Source organism: Haliotis rufescens, unplaced genomic scaffold (assembly GCF_023055435.1).
Source record: "Haliotis rufescens isolate VD_foot unplaced genomic scaffold, xgHalRufe1.0.p SCAF_1, whole genome shotgun sequence".
NCBI classification, from domain to species: domain Eukaryota; kingdom Metazoa; phylum Mollusca; class Gastropoda; order Lepetellida; family Haliotidae; genus Haliotis; species Haliotis rufescens.
Window position 1 is genome coordinate 60232892 of NW_025963779.1, and position 22355 is coordinate 60255246.

A 22355-nucleotide genomic window follows, 5' to 3' on the forward strand; every position below is an offset into this window, starting at 1 on the left:
GATACCTTAGCCGCAGTGGCTAATTTTTGTATTGCTCCTATACCTTTCCAATATCCTCGTGGGCTATAGTAAATTTTATTCATTATTAATTAATATTGATGTTTCTTTTAATACGAATCATGACGACCGTTGAATCACATCATCATTTTGACATAAAAAATTCCCTCTGTAGTGTCGGTATAGGTATATGAATCTGGCTCTAGTGGAAGTGAGCCAGAACCCCCATTACCTATACTACTCTTAATGTAATTACTGTCAGTATGACAGTGATCAGACACACAGCTTTGGCATCAAGCAACACATTTTACAGACAAATATGAACAATATGAAGATTCCATCTAAGAACATTGAAAAAAGACTACAATCACATCTTGTTGAATTTAGTCAATAAATTTATTCCTGATCAACCTTTTCCTGGCAGGACTTGTAGAGATTGTTTTCTGTGAGCACTATTGGGTAAAATAACATAACAAATCACACTTACAATAAAAAAGTATGTAGTTAGGATAAGAATTTATGGATGAACAACTTCTTTATTAAAAAAGTATTTACAGAAATAACACAAATGATATGAAAACCTGATTAAATCTTACACCTCCTTATTTGGTGTATGATAACAAGTGAGGCTGTACACCATCTTGAAGCTGAAGGTACCCATAATACCAGCATCACAAGTGAAGCTGTACACCATCTTGAAGCTGAAGGTACCCATAATACCAGCATCACAAGTGAAGCTGTACACCATCTTGAAGCTGAAGGTACCCATAATACCAGCATCACAAGTGAAGCTGTACACCATCTTGGAGCTGAAGGTACCCATAATACCAGCATCACAAATGAAGCTGTACACCATCTTGAAGCTGAAGGTACCCATAATACCAGCATCACAAGTGAAGCTGTACACCATCTTGGAGCTGAAGGTACCCATAATACCAGCATCACAAGTGAAGCTGTACATCATCTTGAAGCTGAAGGTACCCATAATACCAGCATCACAAGTGAAGCTGTACACCATCTTGGAGCTGATGGTACCCATAATACCAGCATCACAAGTGAAGCTGTACACCATCTTGAAGCTGAAGGTACCCATAATACCAGCATCACAAGTGAAGCTGTACACCATCTTGAAGCTGACGGTACCCATAATACCAGCATCACAAGTGAAGCTGTACACCATCTTGGAGCTGCAGGTACCCAAGATACCAGCATCACAAGTGAAGCTGTACATCATCTTGGAGCTGCAGGTACCCATAATACCAGCATCACAAGTGAAGCTGTACACCATCTTGAAGCTGCAGGTTGTTACTCAGCCACACAAGCCAGGGTTAATGAAAGCCAACCACTGATCAAGAAGAAATGTTCTTCTCATCATTGACCTGGAATACATTTGTATAATGTTGAGACAAACATTATGAACTACTGTGATCAATGCCTGTGTAGCCCTCCATTGTTGTTATCCTCTCCCACCACTGTGAAGACTTAGTAGTATGGACGCCTGGGGTTATTCTGCAAAATATAACACAAAGCATTAGATCAGCTTTTCCTGTCACAGGCTGTAGAGTTTCTAAAAATATATAACAACTTGAGGTGTTTGCAAGTACTTGCAAAAAGGGAAAGAGCCCTGTCACTTACATCTCTTCCAACCTTCTAAAGTCTATAATTACCATAATATATTACCTACGAGGGCAAACAGGGTTAACAAAAATCATATGTGCCCTAGGGTCATGTCACGTCACGAGACAACAGTGTATTGTTTCCGGCATCCGGATGGCATTGTTGATGTCATTCGAATCTTATTGTGACGTGAGGTCAGAATGACGTCACACTAGAAACGACGTCATACTTGAAGATTGTTGACGACATTCTTCATTGCGACTTGCTGTGCTCATAGACACTAAAATTTGTCTCTGTACGTAGACATCTTCCTCGGTAATAAATAGAACATTATATTCGTGTTCGTGTCATGCTATGTTCACAACACTCGTGCCTAACCTCTGGTATTTAGACACTTGTGTCGTAAACATGGTATGACATGAGCACTCATATAATATCCACTGTTTACTTCCAGCCCCAAAACATTACTTCCAGACTTTAATCATGACAATGTCTTAAACACACTTACCAAGTCTTAGGATTGTACAAGTAAGAGTGCAGCAATACCAGACAATGACTGATACAGCCACATTTCTCAATAACATCAGAGATGACAGTGACCTTTGATAGACATGGCAACAACATTTCATGCGGTAGGGTTTGTAAAAATACAAGCAAAAATAAAGTTTCATGCATGTTGAGGTAACAATGCCGCAGAATGATATAACCATGTCTTTCAAAACATGACACTGGACATTGTAGAAAAGGTATATCTCAAGTTTTATGATACATGCATTACCATATTCAACGTAATAGGCGCCCCGCTCTAATAAGCGCCCACGGCATATTTGCTAATATATTGGCTAGTGAAAATCCAAATTAGCACCCCTTCCAATTGATCAATGTAGACAAGACTTACTTATTCGTGTGTAATATGCACCCTTAATTGTGGGCAATTAAATTCTGGAAAAATATATCTGTCGTATATAAACATTTCAGCATAAACCACGAAATTTATCTTTCAACTCTGTTTTTTTCACCAAAATAATATTCTAATAAGAGCCCCCTATTTCTAATTTTGAGAGTGCCCTGCGCGCTTATTACGTCAAATACGGTAATACATTTTGGGCAAGTGTAACCACAAATGTTTTAGCAAGATTGTCAATCTTTATACATTTGACCTTGAACCATACCATGACATGTGACAAAGGAATTCTCAGGGCCATTTGTAGAAGTCCATGCAAATATAATTCTAACATCAATAATCTTTGTGTTGTAGGCATAAGAAAAATCACCGGTGGAGGTCAATTTCCAATAAAACCTAACATAGTCCCATTTCAGGAACTGCTAATTATCCTAGGTGGCTTAACTCACAGGTGTTAACGTGATTTCATCCCAGTATTTGTTTCCAGGACACCCATGAAGCAATTACCAAACGAAGATTACTAATCCACTAATACACTGACATTCCTACCAAATCCACATACTATCAAGATATCTCTACTGATAAACTGCTCCAGATATGTCAAGTAACAATTCACCGAAAACTACAATATCATCGATTCTTAGGTACACAAGATACTTGAATTAATCAGTTTGTGATATTGCGGTACTCTATAAATAGAACAGAAACCAATAGAGATACCTCCCATAATGGCAGAAGTAGCATAGCGCCACCAGTAAGCATGAAAGAACACAAAGTTGTGGTGGCTGGGGACACGCCGACTAACTGTTACATTTAATAACCATCCCTTCATTTATAACTGTTGTGTTCTTGCGGTTTTCTTTGTTAAAAATTTTGAGATCATAAAAGAATGAATGAAGAAAGAGGTTTAAGAGCTGTATTTCACTGATTTCATCATTTCTTCATTGTTTGTTGTTTGACGTCGCACTCAGCAATATTCCAGCTATATGACGGCTCATCATTTCTTACTATTCGATGTGGTGTATCGTGATACCAGTAGTATCGTCAGTCCATTATATAATACTAATCACATTGCAAGATACCAGGTGATACTCAGCTCCAGTGTCAAGCATCGAGCATTCTTTCTTAAAAGGATGTGTGTAAATGCTTGCGCACTGCAATGTGTAATCAGATGACATGTTGCTGTCACTATTCAACTTAAATGATTTATTATTTCAAATGTTCTATTTAGAAAATCTGGAAAATGAAGATATATTCACCAGTGGATTCGGCCTAAATCTGTATGCCAGCATCATTCTCTTCCTATATGCATCAAACTCATCATCATCTCTGCCGAGCTCGGCTGGCCTCTCAATGCCCAGGCCTCTCCCTTCCACGGCAGTTTGGCCTCTATACAATACAACATCACAGCAATGCATCAAGAAGCCTTATTAATATTAGCTTCATGTTAATCAGCTAACATATTTACAAACAAAAAATAAGACATTTAGGTGATAAACAGTGACCAAGAGTTGTTTTTGACCAACATATAGCCACATCATGATAGAGGACACCAAGCATGGGCTTCACACATTAGTTGCCTAAATCTCACTCTTGCTGAAGAAAATGATCTCATATCTCATAGAAAAGTATATCTGAAACTTCTATTTGGTTCAAACACCAGTCTACAGAAATGGACATTTTATGTGTAAGTGTGAATATGCAAAATTCCCATGACAGAGTATATAATAAAAAACAAACAATAGATAAAAACCAGCAATGGTCTCTGTCAGATAAGGGAGACAACTTTTATATTTCAATAAATAATCTACCTTCCTCAATCTTCAACAACAGCCCAAAGAGTAGGTCTCAATAGTCTATTCTGCAACTATTACTGTAAGGTTTGCTTGGGGTGACAAAGTGACCTACTTTCCCACAGGATTAGTGATGCCCTGGTTCTCGTTACCGAGACCCTCCCCCTCCTTCCAGCCCAGTTTCTGCAGCATCTGATAGCCGATGTTCTCGCACGTCAACTTGAACTCCTTGTATTCGGAGTAGTCAGGCTCTCGGCCTTCCTTCAGTGCCTACAACACAGGTACACATTGTACAGGATACATTCGGCTTGGGACTCCTACAGTATTCATGAGGATGAAAATAGCTATGACACTTACAGATCCATCTGGGAACAAGACATGCTACTGCATTTTTACAATCCTTCACTGACCCTTATGGAAGTTCAAATACAATAACAAACGCTTTTCCTTGAAAATATCAAATGTTATATCAGGAGAACATTAATACTTGGTTTGGTTAATAATGCAAGTGATACCTTGAAAGTCTCCATGAATTTCTCCAGTTCCTGGGGAGGCAGGAAGTCTCCAATGAAATGCTTCCCTCTGTTTACATCTGTCAGCTGTTCTGCCCATTCTGGTAAACAATGCCAATTTATCTCAACTTGGCTCAATAATGAGTGGTTACATCATGTTAACTGTCTGTGAGATGATATCGTATGTCAGACATGGTAATAAATGCAAATATAATTGAAAACTACCTATCCAATAGTGTAATAGCCAGATCACAATGCTTGAGATTTTACGCAAATAAACTACTGTCAGTCAAAGATGAAAGACAGAATGTACTTTCCCAACTGAACACTAGATGAAGCAACCATAAGTATTCCAACTTCACATATCAGGGACAACTACCGTATTCGACGTAATGAGCGCCCTGCTCTAATAAGCACCCACGGCGACATTTGCTGATATATTGGCTGGTGAACCAACCTAATTAGCCAATCCCAATATATCTGTCGTACATAAACATTTCAGGCTGTCAGCATAACCATGAAATTTATCTTTCAACTCTGTTTTTTTCCACCAAAATTATATTCTAATAAGAGCACCCCATTTCTCATTTTGAGAGCGCCCTGGGCGCTTATTACATCGAATACGGTATTACATATTCTGGGGAACCTGGGATTATTTATTAAAATTAGAAATTACTGGAAAATCTTTTTGTTTGTTTGTTGTTTAACGCCGCACTCTGCAGTATTCCAGCTATATGATCGTGGTCTGTAAATAATCGAGTCTGGACCAGACAATCCAATGATTGACATCATGAGCATCGATCTATGTAATTGGGATACGATGACATGTATCAACAAAGTCAGTGAGCCTGACCACCCAATCCCGTTAGTCGCCTCTTACGACACGCATAGTTGCCTTTTACAGCAAGCATGGGTTGCTGAAGACCTGTTCTCAACCCAGATCTTCACAGGTCACTGGAAAAAAACAAAAACCTCAGGGTTTGCCAGAAATGATGAAAATAATGAGTTGGAAAAAACATAATTGTTTGGCTCCTACTTTCAGAGAGAAACATTACATGTGTTGAAGCAGTGTCTGAAGAAAGTCCAGCTCAGACAGGATATTGAATGGTAGTTTCCTCGGTTGCATGGGTACCAGGAAGGTGTTTCCCCTGCTCAACCTACCCTTGGTGGCCTCCATCTCAAGTTTCCTGTTCTTGTGTTCCCATGTACCCCCCTCCACATCCTCGTCCGAGTCATACTCGTACTTGGGCTTCACCTTCATCCCCGGCAGATCAGCCATCAGCGCAGCCTCCTTTGCCTTCTTCTGTGCCAGGATCAGCTCATACATCTTGTTCAACTGACAACAAGCGCTTCAAGTTAACCCATTATCAGTGAAACAACTAAACAGTAAACTCTGTCTTAGGGTTTCCCCTAGCCTCTTAAATCTGGGGTCATTATGACTCCTTAGCTGTAATACAGAGCAATCAAGCTTCAATTGTACTACCAGTTGCAACTGCATAAAACTAATAAAAAATGTAAGCATAGGTAGCATTTTTGTCCTGTTCATGCAGTGCTGCAGCTGCTAGGTTTTGTGTTCACATTACTATTCACTGCTGTGTGAACAGAGGCATATTTCAAACCAAGTCACTTGTCTAAGGTTACTTTACAACCTGTGATTCAGTGATGGGCAGGTCGATGGAAACTTGCAAGAGTGAAGCTTGTACCCCCTATCATGTCTGTGTTGTTCTGTGTTGTTCTGAGTTGTTCTGTGTTGTTCTGAGTTGTTCTGTGTTGTTCAGTGTTGTTCAGTGTTGTTCAGTGTTGTTCTGTGTTGTTCTGAGTTGTTCTGTGTTGTTCAGTGTTGTTCAGTGTTGTTCAGTGTTGTTCTGTGTTGTTCTGTGTTGTTCTGAGTTGTTCTGAGTTGTTCTGTATTGTTCAGTGTTGTTCTGTGTTGTTACAGTATGTTCAGTGTTGTTCTGTGTTGTTACAGTATGTTCAGAGTTGTTCTGTGTTGTTACAGTATGTTCAGTGTTGTTCTGTGTTGTTACAGTATGTTCAGTGTTGTTCTGAGTTGTTCAGTGTTGTTTTGTGTTGTTACAGTATGTTCAGAGTTGTTCTGTGTTGTTACAGTATGTTCAGTGTTGTTCTTTGTTGTTACAGTATGTTCAGAGTTGTTCTGTGTTGTTACAGTATGTTCAGTGTTGTTCTGTGTTGTTACAGTATGTTCAGTGTTGTTCTGAGTTGTTCTGTGTTGTTCTGTGTTGTTCAGTGTTGTTCTGTGTTGTTACAGTATGTTCAGTGTTGTTCTGTGTTGTTACAGTATGTTCAGTGTTGTTCTGAGTTGTTCTGTGTTGTTCAGAGTTGTTCTGTGTTGTTCTGTGTTGTTACAGTATGTTCAGTGTTGTTACAGTATTCACCTCCTGCTGCTCCCGGATCTGTTTGAGCTGCTCAGGGGAGATGTCGTCACTGCCGACCATCTTGCGGGCAAAGTCCTGTATGGTGGGCATCACATGTCTGGCCGGCATGGCTGGGAGCAGGTCACAGGAGACATTAGTGCACACCCACAGTGCATTCAATGGCCATAATTAACTCCACTAATAGTGTTCTTTGGTTACATTTCCGACAACATCCTTTGTAGGTTTATGGACAACTAACAATATCAATTAATTTCCTAACTACAGTTCAACCCTGTTAGTCTTGGGCCAGTATATCCAGAACCCTGCTTGCTGGACAACTGTTAGTAACCACTATATATAACATTATGCCAAAGCAACGATTTGTTATTTCGGAAAATTGACATGTATTTCACTGGAAACCACACTGTCTGGTTTAATGGGATATTAATAGACCTATAGTTCAGGGTTCAATGGCAGAGCTGTTCCTGTACATTTGAAGCAACACAAATATTTGTTACATGATTGTGTATTGTACGTTGTAATTCCTATCTATCTAAGGCCACTGATCCATCATAAAATGTTTACCTTGCATGGGAGGGACAACTGTATTTATAAGGCCTCCAACACCGAGCTGGGGAGTAACTAACCCTGGTGCCCCTAGCTGAGGATTTACCACCCCAGGGGCACCCAGAACAGGATTAGCAAGACCTGGTACAGGCAAGGTTGGCGGTACAGCAGCACCAGCATCATCACCCCATCGACTACGCTTCTTCCTCCTTACTTGCTTCCTGTCCTCTGTCCCCTCTGTGAACAGAATCATGATGTTACTTAGTGAGTGAGTAAATGAGTAACCTAGAGGTGTTTGCATTTACTTGCAAAAACAAGCAGACCCTTGCCCCACCTGTACTTCCTCAAAGCTTAGTCTTAATATACCATCATGTACTTCAGTCCAAAAATGTTACTTCCAGACCTGACCTTAATCAAGACAACTTATAAAGAACTAACAATTACCCAAGTCTCGGGAATATATATCATGATATAAGTTAAAATTCAATATTGCAACACTAACGGGGAATAACTGATGCAGCCCTTTAATATATACTTCAGTGTGAAAGACTGAGTTTTCTGAAATTTAGAAAAGTGATAGTTTCATTGCAGTGAACATGGCACTAAATATTTCACTACAGTGAACATTACACTTTGACGGAACAATTGTCATGCAAGAGTTACCTCCCTTCAAATTATCTCCTTTTAACATTGGTGTCAAGCCCGTTGACATCCTTTTTACGTTAGTTCCACATTGACAAGGCAAAGTCACTGTTAGAAATTGGTACTAGTCCTGTAGTCCTTGCCAAACTGCCCAGTAGTTAAGGTATCATAAGGACTAGTAGAAATGTGCCCTTTTTAAGGGTTTTGCTATATGTTATCATTATAAGGACTAGTGGTTCAAACCTGTTAGTTTCTTCGCTGATAGTAATGACAGATGGTTATTGATGGAGTCAATATCACTTCTTGCCATTTGTAATTCTCTTGAAAATGTTTTGTTTCTTGACCAGCGTGTATTCTTTCGCTTCCCGGTCCCCCCCGATTATGTTTCTAGGTTTGTCAGCACCATACCCATGCTCGTGGGTTTCACTGAAGTGGTAAACATCTGAGACCTGCATCACTTCGGGCTTTCCTCCCACATTAAGCTGACACGCCATCACATAACTGGAATACTGTTAAAAGCGGCGTTAAACCCAACTCACTCATTCACTCCAGCAATGGTCTCCTACTTTTTTAAGAATATTTGTTCTAAAGTTGATTTTTTATATATTATCATATCGAAATGTATAATAAAGAATTTTCATGGCCCTAAATATTTTTTGATACTTTTGTTTATATTTTTTAAGATTTTGCAAACAAGAGACTCCAGTGTGTTAGGTAGGGAGAATTTACATTTCAAAGTTTTACATTTGTAATGTAATAATTTAATTTTCCGGTAGAAAACTACACAAAAAGTGAATGATAAATGGGATATTTCATGTGTCTCATGAAATATCACATATCTCTCATCGAGTGACAGGGGGAAAGGAGATGTTTTCATGAGTGGCGTAGCCTTGAAATGTAAATTCTCCACACCTAACACACAGGGACGGTTCACCATCCCTTGTATTTGTGACTTAAAAAGTAATTTCCCTCGATGAGAGAAACATGATATTTCACTTGACACATAAAATATCATCCATGTTTTACAATAACCTCAAAGGAAACCATAACCTTTTACAGACATACCGGTAGTACCAACTTTAGATATGGTAGGATTCATAAAGACACATGCAAATATAAAAGTTAATGACTGTAGAGAGGTAACCATGCCTCAAAAACTGACAATGATATAGCCATGTTGATGACCTTGACCTTCTCACTGCATGTGCCAAAGGAATTCCACTGGTTCATGTGGAATAAAACATTGTAGGATATCCTCTGATATTAATAATATTTGTGCCAGAATATGATTGCAACTATTGTTGAAAAGTTCCTCAAAAGTGACCTTGACCTTTGATGTAAATGCAACAGTTTAATTTGTGGTAGAATATCCCAAGAAACATATAAATATAAAGTCCCATGCCTGTATAGTTAACCATGCCTCCAAAACTGACAATGATAGAACCATGTTATACGAAAAAACAGAATGCTGACCTTGACTAGTCTTGACCAAAACATTTCAAAGCAGGGCCCCATCCTAGAGAGTCAGACAGCATATACCTAACTTCTAAGAAGTTGGTATAATGCATAAGGAAGATAGTTCTGTGGATATACATCTTCTTTATACTCTGACTAAGCTATGTCATGTTAGTTTGACATGAGCCAATAAAAATAGGCAAAAAAGCTTTAACATCCATCTACATTATCTTTGAATCTAACTGCCATTATTTGAGTGAGTGAATCATGTACTACGATTAGGCAGCCTGCCAGAGATGAAGAGATTGATGAATCAATTGTCAATAAGCATGCAGTGCTGGGGACCTGTCCTGCATGGGAGTGTCTACAGGATAAATGTCAAGGTATTTGGGGTATTCAACAAAACCACAGTACAGTACATGAACAACATGTTCTTGATGATCTGAGTGAACGTGGGTGCGTGAGTGAGTGAACTGGGTTTAATGCCGCTTTTAACAGTATTCCAGGTATATCGCAGCATGTCAGCTTGATGTGGGGGGCAACATGTCACAAAAGAGTTCCATATTTCTAAGATATTATCCCTGTATGCACTGTATTTGCGATGCATCTGTGGACACATGCAACCCACCTCTGTCTCCTTCCGTGTCCGCTGCGTTGCCTGTGTCTGTGGATAGTCGGGACATTTCCCAGATTTTCTGATGAAAATACTTGTATGCTTCACATGAGGTGTCATATAAAAAGCTGCAACAAATTTTTTAATTTTCTTTAAATACTCCATTTAACATGTTTAAGTAATAATGATATTAAAAACAAGGATCTCACCATGATTTTTCACATAAATTCACAATCTCATTGAAATCAGACCTTAGTTCTCGATACCGCTGAACAAAGATCTGAAGACATCCCATAAGGAGTCGCGTACAAAGATCAACATGATCAAAACAAAAGCTGGATAGCAATTTAATTTTGCTTCATGTTTCTACATACATAAGAATCCAGCTATTTATCAAACCTCCAAGTTTATCAACTTGTGAGCCATTGAGTAGCATTTAATCAAAATGGTGTGTGAGCTTAATGGGAGAGAAAATACCCACTACGTTTGTCATCAACATGAGCCACTTAGGAGAAACCCACAAGCAAAGGTAAGGGTCTGACAAAGGATTAAACTGAGGTGAATCAGGAATTTCTAGACAGTTGACAGCTGGTCAATCGTTTTGCAATCTTGCAGACATTAATTTTGCACACCCAAGCATAAAACACAAAGATTACTCCACAAAACACAATCAAGGTGATGTGGAGTGAAATGTGGTTTAACAGCATTCAAGATTATTGCACTTATAAAGTGACTCTGTGTGCATGTGATGGTACTAGTCTGGACTAATGCTGATTTTGTAGTGCTATGTCACTGAGATAGTATTTAACATGGATTCTACATTCAGACACAGTATACTGACTCCAAGCCGACCAGTACTTGTTTTAGTCCCTTAATGCTGATCACCAGGCAGGGAAACAAGTAGTACCATCTCTTAACGTCTTTTGGCCAACTGCTCTCCTGACAGATCCTTTATCCACATGACCAGGGAGGTGGTTAAATCATAATGAAACTTACACAGACCAAACCTAGGACTCACTATGCCCTCCTTAATACTTACTAGTATTTGGCATGCTGACTTCTGTATTGCTCTCTGAAGACCTCCTCCAGTTCTGGACCACCCTCAACAATCTGCACTGCCAGCCTGTCACAGGCCTCACGTGTGATGGGGTTGTCTGGTGGTAAGACTAGAAGACCCTTATCAGTACTCTAGCCCCCTCTCACAATACTTGGTGTGTTGTAGCTAATAAAGAGCCAGCACTTTGCCAGTTTGTATCACTTGCGACACAATGCAAACAGCGCTGTCCATCTTTTTCAGTATGGCTCACACTGACATGAATTAATTCTTGTAGTCGTTCACTTTACCATCTTTACCAATTACTTTAAGTTGTCCTACATGTTATTTTTCAAACAGATCAAACTATATGAATAAGAGATTCCAATTTCTTTTCTTTTTATCCTAAAACATGATGACAGATGGAACCTTGTTAGCTGTATGCGTGATTTGGTCAGTTACTTAATTTCAGATTTTCTGGAGCACTGTTAAATACTGATCCACACATCTACCTGTAGCTTGAGATGCAGGTTGCAGGTCAAAAACATCTGATAGCTTCTCCTTTTTCAACACCGGTTCGATGGGTGTCCCATACTGCCCTATGTCTGGGCGGGCAGGTGCTTGCAGGCTCATTTGTGCTGGTCTGTGCTGGATGTTACCAGTGCCATGACCAACTGAGCTGAAACACGGAGTGAGTGAGTGAGTGAGTGAGAGAATATGGTTGTACGTCAGACATTTTCCACCTTTATCAGGGGACAACCTAGTCTGGACCAGACAAGAAATTGGCTAATGGCACACATCACCAATATCTACAATAAGAATATTAGGCTGTGGACCTATTCTGTCTCCAAATCCACACAAGCACAGTTACTTTCCATAGACAAATGACACAAGTAGATTATAGAACATTCAGAATGATATAAGTTTTGTAGAATTTTCCTATTCGGAATATACTATAAGTAATACGTTACCACTGTTATACCGAGGCTGTTGTCTCCCACAACTGCTGCTATAGTGAAATCTACCACAGAGATCTCAATTACCTCATGCAGCATGTGCGTAGCCACCTAGCTGCCATGTGACACCCTTCACTCTTGTCTCTAGCGAGAGCAAGTGCTCGGGGGACGGACGGGCGGGCATCAGCCCAGTGGTAACGTATTACTTATAGAATATTCCGAATAGGAAAATTCTACAAATTACATTAAATAATACGTTACCACTGTTATACCGAGGCTGACTACCACAGTTGGCGGTGGGGAGCACCTACAACCCGAACCTGGATGAGCATGCTCCTAGCTCGGCGTTACCCTATAGGAATACCAAAGCACTGTCAAGCGCATACCGTAAGGCTCAATCGTCTTTGCCAAACGATTGGTGACTCCAAACGGCCCCACTGGACAGGTATTTGTCGCCGCAGCGGATGAGAACACAGTATCCGTGTGAGCTAAATCTTAGATCAGGTTAAACAGTCGAAAAGAGGGAAATTAATTTCATTCGGACTGTATATCCCAGAGCAAGCCTACATAAAGTATGCATTCAGCGCGTGACCTAATTCCAGTATTTGTAAGCATGCATCACAAGGTTGGGATACACGACAGACAATTAAATACATAAAAGCCTTCCTCACCTGTGGTGTGAGTGCGCTGGTTTGCGGGACCCTCACTCCTGTACCCACGGCGGTGGGAACATTGGAGAAGACCCAGATTGACCACCGTGCAAGGTCTGAAGCCTGAGGAGTTCGGAATTGCGCTGGGCACACCCCTTAGATGACCACTAGTGCCGCGATCAGCGGCCCAAGACGGTGCACACCCTCCACGTCTTCATCAGAAACCTTTCTGAGGTAATGATTGGCAAATATCGGGTCAGAACGCCAGTAACTACCTCTTAATATTCTGTGAACAGCGATATTAGAGTGTAGGGCAAATGTTGCCGCTAGCGCCCTGATCTCGTGCGGGTTTGACCCCACAACCGGTAACCCCTGAGACCGGTACGCCAGATTGATGACAGAACAAAGCCATAACGCAATCGAGTTGCGAGTTATGTCAGCAGTCCGATTAGGGTTACACAGGATCTGTCCTCAGTATCAGCAGGGTGTAAGATTTCTTTGAGTGATCTTACACTGAATTCTCTCTCCGTTTGGCCAAATTTCTGATTCTTAGCGACAAAGCCCATGAGCAGGCCCAGGCGGACCGCTCCTTCGTCGCCCCTATCGAATCGTTCTTTAGTGACATCGAGTGCATGAATCTCAGACACACGTGCCGCCGTGGCAAAGGAGAGGAGAAATGATGTTTTCCAAGTCACATGCCGAAACGAAGAACTACCCAAGGGTTCATACGGAGCTTCCGTAAGTGATTTCAACACTAAGGAAAGATCCCAGGCCGGTGACCGAAGGCGGCCTTTCTTAAGATCTTGCTGTTTGAAACCCTTGATAATACCCCGAATCACTGGCTCTTTTTGGAGACTGGTACCCATAGCAACGTCCTGTAATGTAGCAACGGAAGAGACATAGTTGGCAATGGAACCCCCGGAGAGTTTCCGGGTCTCTTGTAAGTGAGACATGAAACGAGCAATATCGTGCACAGATACCTTATCTGGCGAATGAATGTGATGTTTACAACACCACTTCGTGAAAATAGCCCAACGTGCATTATACACCTTCTGGGTAGAATTACGATGCATACTAACGTATGACCGAGACGCCCGACGAGAAAAACCTTTACTCCTCAGTCGCTCGGTGACAACATCCACACGTGCAGATTGAACTGCCCTGCGTTTGGATGAAGTTGACAGGTGTGAGGGTGGATCAGGAGATCTGGTCTCACAGGCAGTGGAAGTGGAGACTGCTAACCTGGGCCAGCAAGTCGGGGAACCACGATCTGTTCGGCCACATGGGTGCGATCTGCAACATTCGACAGCGAACTCCTTGGAGCCGGCTTAGAATGAGTGGTATTAACGCTGTTGGCGGGTAAGCATAAGCGCCATGCCCATCCAGTCTAATGCGAGAGCATCGTGATCGATGGCCCTCAAGTCCGGGACTGGTGATACAAACAACAGGAGTTGATTGTTGAACCTGGTTGCGAACAGGTCGACCATCGGACGACCCAGACGTTCGCACAGCCACTGAAACACTACTGGGTTGAGCATCCACTCCATGGGGCTCGGGTCCCGAGGCCTCGACAGAGCGTCTGCCAGTACGTTCCGCACACCGGGAATGTGACAGGCGCGTACCTGGCACAGGATACTGTCCACCAGAGCGTAAAACTCCAACGTGAGATCGAGTAGCAAGTGACCCCCAGTTTGTTCACATAAGACGCTACCGTCGTGTTATCGGTCGCCAGCATGAGCCGGGCGTTGACGAAACGATGCTTCCAGTGATTGACTGCGTTGATCACTGCCTTGAACTCGAGGCAATTGATGTGAAGACCTAGTTCGTCTACGCACCACAGCCCCGAGCTCACCTCCCCCTCTAGATGGGCGCCCCAGCCCACTAGAGAGGCGTCTGTATACAGGTTCAACGTGGCCCGGAAGGGCCGCATAGAGACTCCTGATAAGACGTTGCAAGGGACCGTCCACCACTCCAGATGCGGTTGGAGCCGATCCGGGAGGGCGACGGTCGCACTGTTCTCCTCCTGTGCTAACAACTGTATTAGAAACTGTTGCAGCGGGCGGAGTTGGAGATGACCCCGGTCGTCGCAGTCCTGGGCTGACACAAGTAGCCCTAACAGCTGTTCCCAAACGTGAACAGTCTGTTGCACCGCTAAGACTTTGGTAATCATCACCTGAATCTTGTGCCACTGGTCTGGGGGGACAAAGAGGCAATGGGTCACCGTGTCGAACCGACCTCCGATGAACTTCAAGTTCTGTGAGGGGGTTAACTCGCTATTGGGGAGATTGACAATCCACCCCAATTGCTCCAAGAGCCGAAGTGCGAAATAGAGCGGACGAGACAGCACGTCTGTCATCCGATTAGCTACTAGCGAGTCGTCCAGGTACGCAAAGTACCTGACACCCCTCCTGTGAAGGAACCCCACTAGGGGGGGGGGGGGGTAACCGGGTGAACAGCCAGGGAGCGGACTGTCCAGGGCTGAGTGACTCGGGTTCGCCTACGGGCCAACTGAAATTGGCACTGTCGGCATACGAACCCCTCCAGTGAGAGTCACCTGGAGGGGCCCTTGCCGTCCTTAGACCCAGGCGCCTATGCAGGGACCCAACAAGATCAAGAGTATGCCCTTAGACGGCTTGGGCTTCCCCCAGTTCCCCTTCTTCCCACGAAAGGGCTGCTGAGAGCCCTTACCGGAGCCCTCAGGGGGGGGCTTCTTCCCGGAGGAAGAAGGACCCGACCCCTTAGACCTGCCGGCCGCAGCATCCTGGGGGGCAGTCCGCTTAGGGGCAGCACCCAGGCGACTATGCAGGGACCCAACAAGATCAAGAGTATGCCGAGAGGCCTCGGCAGACGAAGCAGCCTGTTGTTCTTTCAGAACCCCAGGGATCTTGTTATTGAAAAGGGTCCTCGCAGACCAAGGCTGCGAAAGGAGCACTTCCTGGTTGGCAGCGTCCAACCCGAAGGCGGCAAGATACGACTTGCGCCTCATAAAATGGTATGTGCCAGAAATAAAGGCCGAAGCCCCGGCAACGTACTCCAGTTATAAATGCGCAGGTCTCGGTCCATGGGAGAACCTTTGACCAGACTGGCCACTGCAGCCAAGTAAGTGTCACCATGAGACATGGCAAGCATTGAGTGCCGAGCGAGGGTGTCCAGCTGCTGCAAGGTAGCCTGCGTTACCGTAGCAGCCGGTGGGGCACGGACACCCAACAGCTCAACATGGGCCTCCGCGGTAGGACCAGCCTCGGGAAAGGCAAGGTCATGTACCGGGAATGAACCCTTTCTCCATGATGGGGGAGGCAACGGGAGACCCAGACCAGAGGCCGCCGCAAAGGCTTTCTCCAAGGAAGGCTTGATCCCGCGCAGCAAGGTTGATGCGGGGAAAGCCTCGTCGGAAGACTCATCAAATACCTCGGCGGAACCTACAGAGCCGTTGATTCCCCACGGTACCAGCAGGGGCTTAGGCATGTCCTCAAAGAGGTCATAAACCATGGCCACGCGATCCTTAACCGATAGCGGGAGCAACAATTCAGGGGAAGGACCGGTGACCACGGGAGCCGCCACCGTACCGGTGGACCCCGCGTCCGAACCCACTGCCACTGAAGGGGCCGGGGACGGAACAGCCAGCGGCCTATCCTTATATAAGGCCGCCAGCTTGGAGTCCACAAGTTTTGCAAGTAATGCAGCAACGGAATCCCCGGACAGCCAAAGGGCTGCCAAGGGATCCACCGCAGCCGTGGAGGTGGTACCCGCATCAGGGGTGGAAACAGACTGCAAATACAGCCTGTAGCACTCGAACGTCGCAGGCCCCAGACCCTCCCACTGGGCGCACCGGGTGTCCCCGCAAGGAACCCTGCACCGCAAAAGCCCCAGGACATACTAGAACAAGGGAACGTAAGACGCAACGTGCATACGAGACACCCCGCAAGTATATAGAAAAAAGGGCGGTAAAAAATTTCCTTTTGGCGGGAAAAATATTTCCAAGCGTAGTTACAGCAACGCCCCGTAAAAGCACAGTTTATTAGAGACAATAAACAGTAATAAATATCACCGAATGGTCGGAGAAACAGGAACGCTTCAGCAGTCTTTTTGTACGTCTTGCTAGAGCAAGCAAAGACACAAGAGTGAAGGGTGTCACATGGCAGCTAGGTGGCTACGCACTTGCCGTATGAGGTAATTGAGATCTCTGTGGTAGATTTCGCTATAGCAGCAGTTGTGGGAGACAACAGCCTCGGTATAACAGTGGTAACGCATAACTTAATGTAATTATGATAATTTGTGATAGAATGTCTTCTATATCATCACAAATAAAGTCACTACGATGGTTTTTCTTCTTTAATCTTTTCATTAATAATAATATCAATCAATATAGGTCCGTCACAAGGATAAAATGCAAGAAATTAAATGCAATGAGTCCCTCCAGAGAAGAATTATACGAAATTACTCTCATAAATGTACAACTGGTATAACACTGTTTTCATTGCAAAATAAAGTAAACGCTACATGTCTCTACTCACAAGGCTACTGGCATCACAGGCGAGTTTTTTCCTGGATCTCCAAAAGCTAATTTTTCATGTTTAACTGAAAAACAAACATAAAATCCAAATAGCACTATGTTTCAATAAACTCTGCCTTCTTCAACATGTTCAAGAAAACCACATCATTACCAGCACAGCAAACAGCCTACAAAATCCTAAACATTTGTTGAGTGACATATACTACTCAAAAGAAGTTATGGACCACTCAATTCTTTCATACTACTATAGTTAATGTGTCATGCCATGATAACTGAGTAACTGTACTAACATGAGAGAATCAGGTGACCCTTAACTTTCTTTGAGTGGTATAGATGTTTTACATGAGAACCAGCAATCATGTCACAGCTGCAAAAATAATGAGATAGAATTGTAGATTGAAAACTCATAACAATGACAAATGTTTGTTTGTGGTTATTTTAAGTTTTAAATGCAAGCTGGTACCTGCAAGTACCGGTATTCATTTATTAGGGCTGGGACGATACACCATTTGTGAGATCCGATACGTATCACAATACCTTACTCACAATCTGATATGTATCACGTTACTTGCATTTGCTCTTATCTGTGGCGTGTAAGCCATCTATTTTATAGACAGGATGGCCAAATACCTGGCACACTGACGATTTACAGTTGGCAGTGTCAAGTATGGCACTACAAATGAAAATATTTATGTTTTCACTATTAACTTGCACTACTTATTAGTGTTTAGTGGAACAGTTATAAAAGCAAACATTTATGGTCAGAAATGATGTTTTTTACTTGGTGAGCGACTGTGATTGACATTTGTATCGAGAAGTAAAAAATCATGATCCACTGATGCATCGCTGTATCGTCCCACCACTATCATTTATACAAATATTTCAAAGTATATCGAACCTGGACTATCTTCAGTGGGTGCAGAAGGATCATACGCTTCTTGGTATCTATCCTGTTTGTTGCTGATCTGCCTGCCATAGTCTCTGCTGCCCTGACCTCGATATCCTCCATGATCTCTGTCACGGCTACGCTGATACCTATCACGACTCCTGCTTCGACTGTGACGACTTGGGCTCCTGCTCCTGCTACGAGAATAACTAGAGCTTCGGGAAGAACTCCTGCTTCTACTTCTACTACTGCTTCTACTACTGTGGCTTCTTTTCCTCCCTCTACTTCGGCTCCGGCTCCTGCTACGACTACTGGAGGAATGGCTGTATGACCTTGATCCAGATCTAGATCTAGATCTTGACCGTGACCTTGACCTTGACCTGGATCGTGATCGTGATCGTTCACGTCTGTAATGCGCTTCTGGCTGTGGACGGGGCAGTGGGGAAGGTTGAGGTGGTTCACTTTCTCCGGTGATGTTACCAAATCTGGCCCGAGCCCTGACGGCCTCTAGGAGTGCGGCACTCTGCACCTTTTTTCCTGGAACTGCTGTATTTGCCACTGTTGGAAAATTTTGAGTTACTCCTACACATTTAAAAAACATGATACATTAGATCAATGAAGAGAGGGAACAAATGAACGTTGTTTTACACTACTGTCAGTTACGTTAAAGCCTGGGTTTTACCTTGACCTTCAAACAGGGGGTCCAGGGGACCCCCAATTACTAATTTCAAGGTCCTTACAACATTGTACAAGATATATGAGGGTTGTCAAAAAGTAATGAAATGGTGTAGGGTACTTTATTTACAAGACCTTTATATTTCTTGTCAAGTGAGTGACTGAGTTGGGTTTAACACCACTTTGAACAGTGTTCCAGTTACCGTATTCGACGTAATAAGCGCTCAGGGCGCTCTCAAAATTAGAAATAGGGGGCTCTTATTAGAATATTATTTTGGTGGAAAAAACAGAGTTGAAAGATAAATTTCGTGGTTTATGCTGACAGTTTGAAATGTTCATATACGACAGATATATTTTTCCAGAATTAAATTGCCCATAATTAAGGGTGCATATAACACACGAGTGCGTATTATACACGAATAAATAAGTCTTGTGTAAATTGATCAATCGGAAGGGGTGCTAATTGGGATTGTTCACTTGCCAATATATTAGCAAATATCACCGTGGGCCCTTATTAGAGCGGGGCGCTTATTGCGTCGAATACGGTATATCATGTTGTGCCAGCTTCGTGTGGGAGGAAAGTCTGATGCAGGCCCTAGACGCATACCACTTTGAGAAAACCCACAAGTACAGGTATGGTGGTGACAAACCAAGAAACATATATGGGGTGAACAGGGATTTGACCCTACAATTTATGGTTTCTGGCGGTAAACAAAAAATCTTGAACTTTTAACATAAAGACATAACGACAAGGGCCCCTCGAGTTTCATGCTTAATTTCAAACACTGCATACATATACCATGGACATGATGTACACAGTCACATTTCTGTAAACATGATAACATTAACTTCATAAATGATAATATATTTGTTTCAAGTTGAATGAAATACTTACTTGGTGTTTGCTGCAATCTTGTCAGCTCAGCAAAATAAGTGCTGGTTTCACTTGGTTCACTTGCAACGGTTTTCTTAGGAATTACCCCTGATTTCAAGACAGGAACAGCCCTTGCTGGCTTACCCTTTAATCCTACACCTGGGCGCCTTCCAAACCTAAGGCCACAATAAGGTACAGCATTGTTAGAGTATTATTAGAATTTGTGTTGTTCACACTCGGTTAATGTTGGTCATTGCTGTAGCATTGACAGTATGACTACACCACAGTGGGGTTTCTAGTCAATTACTCTGCATGCTTATAGTTCATAATTAATAGCAACTGCTAGTAAATTACCAGGATTGTTTGTTTGTTGTTTATCACATTTAACACCTCGCTCAGCAACATCCAGTGGCAGTCAGTCGTTTGTGTGAGACAATCCAGTGAAAGTGATTGACCTTTTGGGTATCATTGAATCCAATTGAGATACAATGACATGCGATCAACCAAGCTGTTGAGCCTGACTGCGCTATCAACTGCCAACAAGCATAGATTGCTAGAGAGTGCTTACCCTGAATCCCCATGAGAATAGTACCATGATCACTGTAAGGATTGAATACACTGTAATGCTGTAGGTCTTTTATTTTTACTGAAGTTGCACTGTTCATCAATCTCATTAAAATCAGATCTTAGTTTTCGCTACCGCTAAACAAAGACCTGAGGACATCCCATTACGGGTCATGTCAGAACTACCTTTCGTGAATTTTGACCGACCAATGAAATGACTGACAAGAAATCGACATTGGCCAATCAGATGGCAGCTTTCTCGAGCTTTACGACACTAGTTTCAAACTGGCTGGAATGGCTTATAGATGGCCTAGATAATATGGATATAATCATAAAACCCGTAACTGTCGTTCGGAATACCCCGTGTTAAATATATTGTGGTTGCATGATTAGAAAACACATTCCGACTGTCACTTTCATGATCTGGTAAGCGACAGTCTGATTGGTCGGATGAAAGGTCGTTCTGACGTGACCCCTAATGGAATGTCCTCAGATCTTGTTTAGCGATAGCGAGAACTAAGATCTGATTTTAATGAGATTGAACTGTTCGTATACAATGTATATGTAGGTTAATGTTATTATTTCATTTATAGAGTAATAATACATGTGTTTACAAACCTTAACTATGTAACTGTAAGGATTGAATACCCTGTATTGCTGTAGGTCTTTTATTTTTATTGAAGTTGTGCTGTTTGTATACAATGTATATGTAGGTAAATGTTATTACCGTATTCGACGTAATAAGCGCCCAGGGCGCACTCAAAATTAGTAATAGGGGGCTCTTATTAGAATATTACTTTGGTGAAAAATAACAGAGTTGAAAAATAAATTTAATGGTTTATGCTGACAGCCTGAAATGTTTATATACGACAGATATAATTTTCCAGAATGTAATTTCCCATAATTAAGGGTGTATGTAGCACACAAGTGCGTATTATACGCGAATAAATAGGTCTTATGTACAGTGATCAATCGGAAGGGGTACCAAATGAGATTGTTCACTAGCCAATATATAAGCAAATATCACTGTGGGCGCTTATTAGAGCGGGGCGCTTATTACGTCAAATGCGGTATTTCATTTATAGAGTAATAATACATGTGTTTACAAACCTTAACTATGTCACTGTCAGGATTGAATACACTGTATTGCTGTAGGTCTTTTATTTTTACTGAAGTTGTACTGTTCGTATACAATGTATATGTAGGTAAATGTTATTATTTCATTAATAGAGTAATAATACATGTGTTTACAAACCTGAACTATGTCACTACAGATGTTTGTAAACAGATGTCAAAATATTTTAATAATATTGTCTCAAGAAGACAAAATACTTATTGAACACAGAAAACACACTTACAACGGCATTGTTGGTTTCATTTGAACGCCAGGATCGGTATCGGATTTTTCAGATTGTTTCATTTGTGCTTTAGCCAATTTTTCTTGAATCTGACGCTTCTTTTCTGCTATCATCTTCTCTTGTGCAGACATTTGATTCAAAATGCTGGCCTGATTAGAATTGCCAGGTCCAGGGTTATTTGTCGGTGGTCTCCCTCCGGACCTACCTCCACCTTGATCGCGTCCCCAAAGATACATGGCTGATAATTTAAAACAAGGCTAAATTGCAATATTATGTAAAGTTACTATATTCTCAAGACAACCCATGCGCCATGTTGGTTTCGTGTCGCATAGTTTCCATAAGGTTTTCGTTGGTTGGCGAATAGTCCCAGT

General features: G+C 42.3%; 1 protein-coding gene across 2 annotated transcripts; it reads right to left on the reverse strand.

Moving 5' to 3' along the window:
• Positions 1-374: 374 nt before the first annotated feature.
• Positions 375-22326, reverse strand: LOC124145066. Of its 2 annotated transcripts, XM_046514736.2 has the most exons (14): positions 21985-22325; positions 20084-20238; positions 18526-19071; positions 17629-17692; positions 12021-12187; positions 11515-11641; positions 10491-10603; positions 7784-8002; positions 7220-7329; positions 5985-6159; positions 4827-4924; positions 4427-4581; positions 3778-3907; positions 375-1506 (listed from the first exon to the last, which is right to left on the reverse strand). In XM_046514736.2, the coding sequence occupies exons 1-14, from the start codon at positions 22218-22220 to the stop codon at positions 1480-1482; spliced, it is 2322 nt and encodes a 773-aa protein (XP_046370692.1). In that variant the 5' UTR covers positions 22221-22325; the 3' UTR covers positions 375-1479. The 2 variants fall into 2 exon arrangements, with proteins under 2 accessions (XP_046370692.1, XP_048254767.1); XM_048398810.1 differs by lacking the exons at positions 375-1506; positions 3778-3907 and having other exon boundaries at positions 4423-4581; positions 21985-22326.
• Between the last annotated feature and the right edge of the window lie 29 nt (positions 22327-22355).

Bases quoted from the DNA above. Each gene is read 5' to 3' on its own strand.
- LOC124145066 (XM_046514736.2), bottom strand. From the start codon at position 22,220: ATGTATCTTTGGGGACGCGATCAAGGTGGAGGTAGGTCCGGAGGGAGA. The intron at 12,188-17,628 runs GTGAGTAGAGAC...TCCGTGTTTCAG, and splicing joins CCTGTGATGCCAGTAGCCTT to CTCAGTTGGTCATGGCACTG. The intron at 6,160-7,219 runs GTGAATACTGTA...GCTTGTTGTCAG, and splicing joins AGATCCGGGAGCAGCAGGAG to TTGAACAAGATGTATGAGCT.